This window comes from Pipistrellus kuhlii, unplaced genomic scaffold (assembly GCF_014108245.1).
Source record: "Pipistrellus kuhlii isolate mPipKuh1 unplaced genomic scaffold, mPipKuh1.p scaffold_m20_p_6, whole genome shotgun sequence".
Classification (NCBI taxonomy): domain Eukaryota; kingdom Metazoa; phylum Chordata; class Mammalia; order Chiroptera; family Vespertilionidae; genus Pipistrellus; species Pipistrellus kuhlii.
The window spans coordinates 74357310-74368114 of NW_023425562.1; the positions used below are offsets into that span (position 1 = coordinate 74357310).

Sequence of the window (10805 nt, forward strand, 5' to 3'; positions counted from 1 at the left end):
GATTAGGAAATGGAAGATCTGGGAAGGGAAATGATGTGACCAAAGTCCAGGGCTAAGAAATGGCAGGGCTGGGATTCAAACCCACGTCTGTGTGACCCCATCGCACATGGTCTCCCAGGAACAAATACAAGTATCGGGAATGACTGACCTGAGGCCAGCAAGAGTCCCAGCCAGACAGCGAATAGCACTGGGAAACCCCATGAATCTGAGCTGGTTTCCCTCGTTTTTCTTGATGAGTATGCACGGATCCCCCTGATTCAGGTCAAGGAAGCAGCAGCAGCAGCAGCACACTAGAGGCATGGAATCCTAACAGGGCAGGCAGTGACCCCACAATCAATAACAGGGCAATCGGAGATGTTACCCACCAGGAATGTAGTTAGAATAGAGCATTTCAGTGTGATGCTAACAATCTCCATTGTCATTTATTGAATGCTAACTGTGGGCTGGGCACTAGGCTAAGGTCTTTATGCAGATTATCTCCTAACGGCCCCACATAGTGGATTTAATTTCCTAGATGAGGAAACAGAGGCTTAGTGAAGGAAAGGAATTTGTGCAAAGTCACATTTCCTGGTAGGATGGAGCTGAGAAATGAACCACGTCTATTGGATTCCACAGAGCTGATTCTTCCTCAGGTCTGCAGTAGGTGAAATACTGACCACTGTCTCTAAAGAAGAACACTTCCTCTTTTGAATATGATAATAACAACAATTCAGAACAATAAAGTACTTTCCATCTGCAAATTACATTTGCATCTGGAATCTCACTGAATCATCAAAAGAGCCCGAAGAAGTGGGCCACCATTCAGCAGATGAGCTCACTGAAGCTCGGAGAGCCTGAATGGTTCCAGGATTAAGAAACACGGGCTTGGGAACCAGAGCACCCTGGATCCAAACTCTGCCTCTGCCATTTCCATTCCTTCAACAAATATTTACTGAGCACTTAGCTGTGTGAGCGCCCACAAGTGACTTCATCCCTCAGCGCCTCCATTTACTTCCTCTTTGTAAGAGTCTTAACACCACTCATCAAATCCATTCTCTCCCTCGACTGACAATGCCAGACACTTGCTTTCCCAGGCTTCCCTGTGGCTATAGCCTGAGCATGTGACCTGATCCTGGCCAATGGGATTTAAGAAGGCTTTTGGGCCCTTACTGGTTTGGCTCAGTGGATAGAGCGCCAGCCTGCGGACTGAAGGGTCCCAGGCTCGATTCCGGTCAAGGGCATGTACCTTGGTTGTGGGCACATCCCCAGTAGGGGGTGTGCAGGAGGCAGCTGATAGATGTTTCTCTCACATTGATGTTTCTAACTCTCTATCTCTCTTCCTCTCTGTAAAAAAATCAAATATATATATATATATATATATATATATATATATATATATATATATATATATAGAAGGCTTTTGGGAAAGGCTTATCTCTCAGGGAAAAACGGGCACACAGGATGAAATGCCTTACTTTATTGGTTGGAGATGGTGTGCCAACATTCGAAGCCTGGGATATGAGGCATCAAGCCTGAGGACCAAGCCACTTGCAGGAGTTAGAGGAGCCAAAAGATGAAAAGAACCTTGAATCCTGATGGCACCATGGAGCCATTACTCCAAAATCGGCTCCTTTGAAACTTGCTGTTATGTGACATGATGCATCTTCCTCCTTCTAGAAGCCACTTGGATCTTTCTAGGCTGTTACTTGCAGCCCAAGCAGCCTGACTATCTGGATTGTCAAAGGGATTTCAACGAGCTGCTGGGTATAAAGTTCCACTAGTCAGTGCCTGGCACAATAAGCAGCAGCTACTCTGGAAATGAAGGAATGATCGTAGGATAATTGTCTGTGTCTGGGGAACACAGATACTGCAGATTCGTTCCCGCTCTCTCTCCTACTGAGAGGAGCCTGTGGAGTTTTCCGAGAAAGCAGAAACCCAGTGGTGGCCCCACACCGAAACCCTGTCACTTAGTTGGGGCTGACCCCACTTCTAAACGAGAATCAATCACCCTGCCTTGTGCTTAATGGATTTTGATTTTCATTCCCCTGACAGCGAAGGCTGAGGCCTGTGCTTTGGTTTGTCTCCGCGTTGCCAGAACATCCCATCAATTATTAACGGTGCCAGCTCAGCCTCTCAGTCCTGCTATCGAGAGGAAAGGGTTTGCCGCAGCTCAGCCCACTCAGCCATGGAGGAAGGCCCCGTCTCCTGGGTGCTGGGTCCTGTGAGAAAGTGTGGCAAACACAACTTCCATGATGACCCTGTAAGGTGGGCCTTTTGTCTCCATTTTACAGGTGGGAGGCTGGGGCTTGGAGAGCAAAGAACTTGCCAGCGGCCAGAAACTGGGGAGGGTGCCGGAGTGGGCTGGTCCCCAGTCTTGTTCTTGCTCTGAAACACTGGGATAGGGCCGCTTCTGAATCTCAGAGGGTAAAGAAGGAGGACTGCCCAGAAATGCTCCTCCGTTTTACCTTCTCCTTCTGTGGCTTCTGAGAAGTTCCCACAGGCCTTGCTGTCTGACAAGCAAGGCATCCAAATTGGGGGGATGAACGGGAGTGAGGGGAGCACAGGGAACTGGGTTGCAGGTGGGCAGTGAGGGAGGAATGACAGATCCCCAAACCCTGAGACACAGTGACTGACTAACTGACTGACTGACTGCTTGATTCATTCATTTATTCTGCATTTAGTCACTGGAGTTCCTTTGTGCCAGGCACCATGATGGGTGCTGGGAACAGAGCAGTAAACACAACTCACAGCGTTTACGCTCTTGTGTGGGAGAAACGGAGAAACAAAAGGAAGCAGGTATCATTTCAGATGGTGCTTAGAGCCTATGCAGGAAAGACACTGAATGATCTGACAGCGACTAAGGGGAAGGAGGCTGTTTACAACAGGGCTAGGAAAAGGCCTCTCTGAGGAGGCATCTGCTTAAACGAGGCAAGAGGAGAAGTGGCTGGCCATGGGACGATCTGAGAAAGAACAATCTAGGCAGTAGGAACAGCAAGTGCAAAGGTCCTGAGGTAGGATAAAGCCTGACCGGTTTATGGGACAGCAAGGAGTCCAATAGGGCCTGAGCAAGTGAACTAAAGGAGAATAGAAGGAAATAAACTCAGAGAGGTCATGGGCCTGGATTCAGTAAGGTCTGGTATGTCACGGCGAAGGTTTGGATTTTATTCTGAATGTGATGGGAAATCTCTGGAGGATTTTGAGCAGATAAATTATGTGATCCCATTTGCACTTTGTATAGCTCACTCTAGCTGCTATGTGGGCAGTGGATTGCAAGGGCAAATGTGGAAGCAGGCAGACTGGGGAGAAGGTTATGGCACTTGTTTATTATGGAAAGAACAGGGTCTTTACAATCACACTTGGGTTTGAATTTCTGACTACTGTGTGATGTTAGACAAGTTACTTAACCCCTCTGAGCCTCCCTTTGAGAAAGGTATAAGAACTAATGGTGTTGTTACACTTCTGACACAGTAGGTGTTTGATCAATGGCAGGCAGGATTTCTACCCTGAGAGCCAATGAGCTTGCCTGCCTTCCCCTTTCAGTTCTGGCCATCCATCTGCCAGGCATGTGTGGCAGCTGAGCCTGGGGTCACAGAGAGGTCATAAAGCTGTCCCTCTGAGCAGTTTAACCCAACGGGGAGACGAGGCTGTTTATTCCCAAACAGTGTCTTCTGCAAGCCTGAGCTTCCCTGTCGTGCTGTCAGACGCCAACCTAAACACTGCCTTTGCCTGCGTCTCCTCTGTGAGGGTGACCCTCCCCTCCCCCGCCTCTTACTCTCATGTCTTAGGGACACAGGGAGGAGGGAGAGTCCTGTCTACGCCTAAACAGGATGTGGAGGGCAGAAACCTGTGTCAGGCCTGGAAATAGCAAAATAAGTCTGTTGATCCTAAGCCGGTTAAGGGTGAGTGACTGTCTTAAGATGGAGGCTTTTTGGACACGAAACCTGGGGCAGGATTAGGACCAGAGGCAGCCTTCGTCCTCAGAAGAAGAAAGCAGGCCTAGGAATCTCTGTCCTCTTTAGGGTTGGCAGGGAAGAGGGAAAACCTACACGTTTCCCTCCACTGCCCTTCCCAGCCACGTCCTCCTGCATCCCCTCTCAGAGGTCTCTCCCTGGGTAGTCAGATCTGGGGCAGGTACCCCACAGGGTTCCCTTCAGACTTGGCCCTGCAGGGGGGCCTTACTGGGGCACTAACTGAGCCAGGGGGAGGGGAGGTAGCCCTACCTATTACACTATGGCTGGTCTGTAGACTTCCTCCCTTTTTTGCATGAATACTTTGACCTATCCCCCCACACCTCCCTTTGGCCCTGCTCTCAGGTCTCAGATGGCAAACTATGCTCAACACATCTTTTCCAACTTGGTCTTCTTGGATCTTGGCACCAACGCTTCTGTTTTCTGGGCCCCACATGAACTTCTGGGTAGCACTGAACATCCTGTGTTGTCATATGTTCTGACACCCAGCACACTGGCCACAGGAAGAGGCCCTATCTCTCCAAGACAGCTCTGAATCCCAGCCTGACACAGAGGCGCTGCTCCCGTCCTGGCCTGGCCCCCACCCAAAACCTCTCCCAGCCCCTGCCCCCTGGCAGCACACAGAACTGCCTGGCCCACCAGGTGTCATCAGATTCACCCCTGCCTCCTCCTTCGGCTTTGTTTTTCACACTGCCTCATTTTTTCCTCTCCTATTTTGAAATTCACATTCTCTTCCAGCAGCCGAAGCATCTTTACAAGCTGCATCAAACCATTCATGGGATAAACTCACCACATAAATAAAGAACAAGCCAGTGGTGTGACCCTTCGCCCACAAGCATCCACAGCCAACGGCGTGCGTCACGCCTGCTCACACCCACCCCTCAGAGTCCCTTTGCCTCATTTTTCTTACTTATGCGAAGACTGCCTGACGGTATCTCAATGCCCTCCAAGCAAGTCTATAAGCTGCCTTCATTCCCTCCTTGAGGGCAATATGGGGTTGTCAATATAGGGCTAAGTATTAAAATTGCAGGGGGACACCCCCTCCAGCCTGAGACTGGGACGTCTGCAGAATGGACCGAACTAAGTCTACTCCAGCCCGGCAAGGCTTCACTGCTTCTCTGTGCTCTCTTTCTCTCCGGCAGAGTCCGTCCTCTTGCTGTGGGTTTTAGAAATCTCTCTAAATCCTTTTCACCAACAAGGTCAGAATATAAAGTATTGAATAATAAAAGGACGGGGTGCCCTGGCCGCCCATGTTGGAGGATAGAGCCTCAGTCCTCCAACGGAAGGAAACCAAAGGTTTGATTCCAGCCTGGGAAGAAGCCTGTGCTGTAGGAAACCAATCGGTGTCTTGTTCACCTCTCTCTCTCTCTCTCTCTCTCTCTCTCTCTCTCTCTCTCTCCTTGCTCCCTTCCACTCTCTCTAAAAACCAATGGGAAAAAAAATATCCTCCAGTGAGGATTAACAACAATGAAGATGGGGTGACCAGTACCACATAGGAACAGTCTGAAGAGGCTATTCTCACTTCCAAGGTCTTGGCTACAGCCCCTCCTCCTTTAGACTGCCCCCAGCCCTGGTCACCAATCTGGGGACACAAGCAGAACCCCCCAGCCCAGCGGCGACCAGACCCCCCGCTTACCTTGGCAGCCACAGAGGAATTGGGCTTCTCCAGCAGGTCCCAGAGCTTCTTCCTCTTCTCCGCACAGCACGTGTTGTCGAACTCCTCGCCCTCCCGCTCTCGCAGGGTCTCGGCCTCCCGCTTGAGCTCCTCGTTCATCTGCTCCTTCTTCTGGTGGTAGCGAGCCTGGCAGCAGGACTCCAGGTAGATCTCGTCGATGCCCCAGTAGTCCAGCTCCTGGCTGAAGCTGAGCGCGCACATCTCCTCCATCATGTGCAGCCGCCCCGTGCGGTAGAAGTTGAGGATGGAGGTGAAGGCGCCCGGGTGGCGGTCGAAGAAGTACTCGTTGTCGTCCAGGCTGTAGTCGTCACACACCTCGAGCAGCGAGTCGTGCGTGTTGCAGTCGCGGAGCTTGCCCAGCCGCGTGCGGGGCAGGCGGTCCAGGGTGCGCCAGAGCACCTCGTGCGCCAGGCCCCCCACGTTGAGGCGGACTCGCCGCGAGCACGCCTTGCTGCGCACGATCTCCATGGGCTCGGGCGGCAGCGAGCTGGTGGAGCGGGAGCCATGCTTCGTCATGCCCGCCGGCATCGCTGGTCCGGCCGCCCCCGCCCCCCCGCCCCCCCCAGGCCGCTGTCACTGGGCCGCGAGGCCGGCCGCTGCGGGGGAGGGGGGCAGGGAGCACGATGACGGGCTGCTGGGGGTGCAGGAGGCTGCGCAGGCGCGCGTCACGGCCGTCTTCTCACCTCCATCCCGACGACGACGGCTGCGAGGCAGAAAGCGGACGAAGGTCAGCGAAGAGGTTAACGGGGCGCGGGTCCCTTCCCAGCTTTCCAGCCGGTTCACGGCTGGCCTTGACCTTCTGGGTGCTTAAGCGGCTCAGGAAGGGTAGACAGGCCGGGCGCTGTCCCTCCCGCGGGTGCTGAAGCCCGCCCCACCCCCATGAATGGAGGGACGGAGGGAGGGGCCGCCCTTCGAAGCTGGGAGAGGGCCCCCAAGAGGAACCCCGGGGATCCGGGAGGCCACACCCGGGTTCCTGCAGCTCAGGCCCAAGCCGGCGGCCCGGGAGCTGTCCGCCCCCTCGGGTGCTGAAACTCGCTTTTCTTTGGGTATCCCCGGCGAGTCCGGAACCTGGCCCCAAAACAGGGAGAGAGGGGAGCTGCATGAAAAACTTTTTTTTTTTTTTTAAAGACTTCACCTTTTCCTTGCCTTGTTCCGAGATCATTAAGATCGGAGGGCTAAGGGAGATGGCAGTGGGTTTGCTTTTTCTAAACCTTAAAAGATTTGGGGGAATTCTGTGGGGGTTCAGGTGCCCACTTGTCGGAAGTCGTAACAGACAGGATGGTCACAACGGCACCCTGGAGCGACCCCTCTCCCCAAGTCACAGGGGCATCTCTTGAGGTCGCTCGGGCGACGAGAAGAGACCGCAAAGCCAAGCTCTGCGTGGGTTCCCACCCCTCCCTCCCTCTGTGCCCCCTAACCCACAGCAGGAGGGGCGCGCGGAGTCCTGAGGAGCCACCTGCTCCGTCTTCCCCTGGTTCCTTCCCCGCCCCCTTCTTCTTCTCTCCTCCTCCCCCTCCTCCTCTTCCTCCTCCTGCTTCTCCTGCTCCTCCTCCTCCTCCTTCTCGATCCTCTCCTGCGATGGCTTTTTATAACTCCGGGTTCTGTGCTTTCCCCGGGGCTTAGAAGGGAAGGGGTGGGGGAAGTGGGAGGCGGGGTAAAGAGCTGGATTTTCTGGCCTTTTAAAAAAACGTGCCTCCTCCTGTCGCGCACTGGTGATTTCGGGGGCTCCTCTGAGCCCCCAGCAATGAGGCTCACGCCCTCTCCTCTCGCCCCGGAATGAGATCTAGCGTTTCTCCAGGCCCCGGCCCTGGTCCGCCCCACCCCCCCACCCCCAGCCTGGAGCCGCGCAGCCTAGGTAGACCAACAGGCCGAGCCGCGCGGCAGGCGAGTCCCCCGGTGTCCCCTCGCGCTCTCGTCGCTGGCCGCCCCAACACTCACCCCCAGGGAGGCCGCCACCAGGGGCCAGGGACCCAGCATCGCCCCGGCCGCCCGGGCGCCCGGGCCCGCAGGCAGCGGCGGACCCGGGGCCGGGCTGGGCCCAGCTCACGCCGGCCGGGCTGGGGACGCGCCGGGGCTGCGGGCGCTGCGAAGCCGAGCGCGCTCTCAGAGGCTGGGGGCGCGGGCGGGCGCCGCGGACGCGGGTGGCAGGACAGCGTTCGGGCGGCGCCTCCTGCACCGCCACCTCCTCCTGCTGCTGCTGCTGCTGCTGCTGCTCTCGCGGCGGCGGCGGCGGCCGCGGCGGCTGCCTGGGCGAGATCAACAAGTCCGGGCTGAGCTTCGGCTCCGCGCTCGCCGCGATTCTGTCCCGCACTTCGGAGCGCCCGGAGTTCCGCACCGAGGCGGGACGGCGCCACCTGCGGGCAGCAAGCGCGAACGCCGTTTAACTCCTGCGTGCCCGAGACAGCCTGCTGGGGAGGCTGTGGGCCGGCTGGGGGTTTGGGCGAGGAGGAGCCTGGCAGTCCTAACCTTTCCACTCGGGCTGTCTCCGCTGTCTCCGGGCCATCCCGCCTTCCTTAGCCCTGTCAACATCGTGAACGGAGTGCCCGCGGTGTGCAAGACACTAGGGTAAGCGTCTGAGATACAGCTGTGAACCCAACACAGAAGCTTGGCTCTCGCGGAGCTGGCTGGAGACAGACCCAAAATAAGGCAAAGAACATTTCAGAGGACTATAAGCATTTGAGGGAATAATAAGGCAAAGGAAAGAGGTAGGGAAAGGGGAGCTGCAATTTTAAATAGCCCTCGTTTTCATGAGTTTCTATTCTAGATAGATTCTAGTTTCTATTCTAAAACCTAATTCTAGAATGGATTCTAGTGGGGGGAATGCGGAAAAGGAATACATCAACGAATATGCAATGTGGCAGTTGGTGATAACTGCTAAGAAGAAAAACCAAGGGCAAGAGTGAGGTGTGAGCTATTTATATAGCCTAGTCATTCATTCACTCGTTTATTCACTCATGTTATATTGGACGGCTAGTTATTGAGAGCTCCCTGTGTGCCAGGTCCTGTGGCGGACTCAGTAAAAGAAACACCTTTCCCTTGAGCTCCCAGTCCAATGGGGGAGACAGAATCCATCAAGTAATCCCCAGAGGTGAACATAGAACCAAGGATTTACCTAGAGAGGTGAGCAAGGCTTCCTTACTGATGGCATAGTTCTCCTCTTCTCTCACCATTTACCCACTTATTCTGTCAAATACATAGTTACTGCCTGATAAGCAAATGGGCCCTGAGATTCAATAGCGAGCCCCTGGCTCTGGAGGAGAAAAGCTGTGAATAAGCCCTCGGCCCCCAGGGAAAGGTCCTTTCCCTCTCTGTCCCTTTTCTTCATTTCTAAATTTAAAGGGGTTTGTTTCTATAGAGTTGAACATAATATTGTTACATATTTGCAATCTGTTCACGGCTCATCACCTCCATTATCATGGCCCTTGTCCAAGGTTCCATCCTCCTTGTGGGCAGAGGCTGGGGTGTGGCTAGATTCCCTCCAATACATAGATAGCACAGACCTCCACAATAAAGAATTCTCCTGTCCTAAATGTCAATAGAGCCAAGGTTGAGAAACCTGCGTTTAATTTAATAGAAGGCAAAGGTATGTCCTGCTGTGGAAATACTATTCTTTCAACCAATAATTAGTGAACACCTACTCTGTGCCAAGCACTACTCTAGACACTGGAGATACAGTGAACATAAAAACGGCAGTTCCTATGACACGTGGACTTACGTTCTGGTGGGGAATACAGTTAATAAATAATGGGATAAATAAACCGATCATTCAGCTCATGATAAATGCCACGAAGAAAGTGAGCAAGAGGAAGTGACGGAGCATGCCTGAGACAGTGTCAGCACCGTTAGATAGGGTAATCGGGCAGGGGAGGCTTCCTAGAGGAGGTGATACATCTCAGCTGAGAACCTAAGGGCAGGGAGAAGACAACTGTGTGAAGTTCCGAGGAAGGGGACACACACAAGGGAGCCAGAAAGGGCAAAAGCTCGAAGGTAGAAAGGAGCTTGGGAAGGGATGTTAGAGGGGCGGACAGGACCAAACCATGTAGAGCTGCACTAGGATTTTATAAATAAGGTTAAGGAATGAGTTTGAGCTTAGAAAGCACAATGGGAAGCCAGAAGAACGTTTTAAGCAGAAAAGTCCCATCTGCTGATCTCTGTCTTGAAGTGATTCTTCTAGCTGCTGTGGGCACTGTGGAGTGTTGGGGGACAAAAGCTAGTAGCAGGAAGACCTATCGTGAGGTTTCTGCAACTGCCCAGGCTAGAGGTAATAGGGCTTGGACTGGGATGATGGTGGTGAGGATGGCTGGGCAATTTCACAGCCACAAGGCCCTGGCAGGGGAGATTCCTCAGTAAAGGCTAGGGCTAAGTATTCAATGTCATTCAGATTCTTCCCACTGGGTGGCCTGATTCCTGCAAAGTCAGGCTCCAGATTCTGATAAAGAACATCTGGATGTACCTTTCATTTTCCAGCAAACAGCTCTATTGCTACAACTTGTTCGTTCATTTACTTAACAAGGATTCAGAGCAAACTTACTCAAGACCTAGTGGCTCAGAAAGCAAGCATTCAGATGTCATTACTTACAAGCAGAATGACCTTGGGCAAGTAATCCAATCTTCCTCTGCCTCAATTTTTCTCTCTGTAAAATGGGGATGGGAATAAAGAGAGTGCCTGCCTTATAGGGTTATTATGAGGAATTTATAGAAAGCATTTACTCATTGCTAGCTTTTAACTGATAAATTATAGGTTACCCAAGGGCAGGAGCTGGTCTGTTTTGCTCATCTCAAGTAACAGAGTACTTAACTAATTGGGCCTTAAAGAATAAAGATATTTATTTATTTCACAGGAATTTCAGAGAAGAGTGGTATGAGAGTTGATTTAGCTGCTCAACTATGTTATGAAGGACCCAAATTTCTTCCATCTTTTGCTCTGTCTTCTACAATATATTGTATCCTCGGCTCATTGTCTCAGTCACAACATGGCTGCCACCACTCCTTGCATCAATCTCTGTAAAATTGTATTCAAAGGCAAAAAGAACAAGATGGCCAAGGTGGCCAAAATTAATTTTCCTGTCATGCTTCTCTTTTTTTTTGTCATAATCTCTCTATCCCCTGCCAAATTTCCTACCATTGGTCACATGGCCACTCCTAGACCAATCACTGACCAAAGGAACAGGGTTCACCTCCTC

General features: G+C 52.6%; 1 protein-coding gene across 2 annotated transcripts in view; it reads right to left on the bottom strand.

Moving 5' to 3' along the window:
* Positions 1-8002, bottom strand: part of KCNB1 (potassium voltage-gated channel subfamily B member 1) — a 97234-nt gene extending 89232 nt beyond the window's left edge. For both annotated transcript variants that reach the window (XR_004984271.2, XM_036417656.2), the window contains exons 1-2: positions 7561-8002; positions 5584-6325 (exon numbers count right to left, since the gene is read on the bottom strand). Coding sequence is in view for 1 of the 2 variants with exons in the window: in XM_036417656.2 (XP_036273549.1) it covers positions 5584-6150 (567 nt within the window). In the remaining variant the exon portion in view is untranslated. The remainder of the gene's footprint in view (positions 1-5583; positions 6326-7560) is intronic.
* Between the last annotated feature and the right edge of the window lie 2803 nt (positions 8003-10805).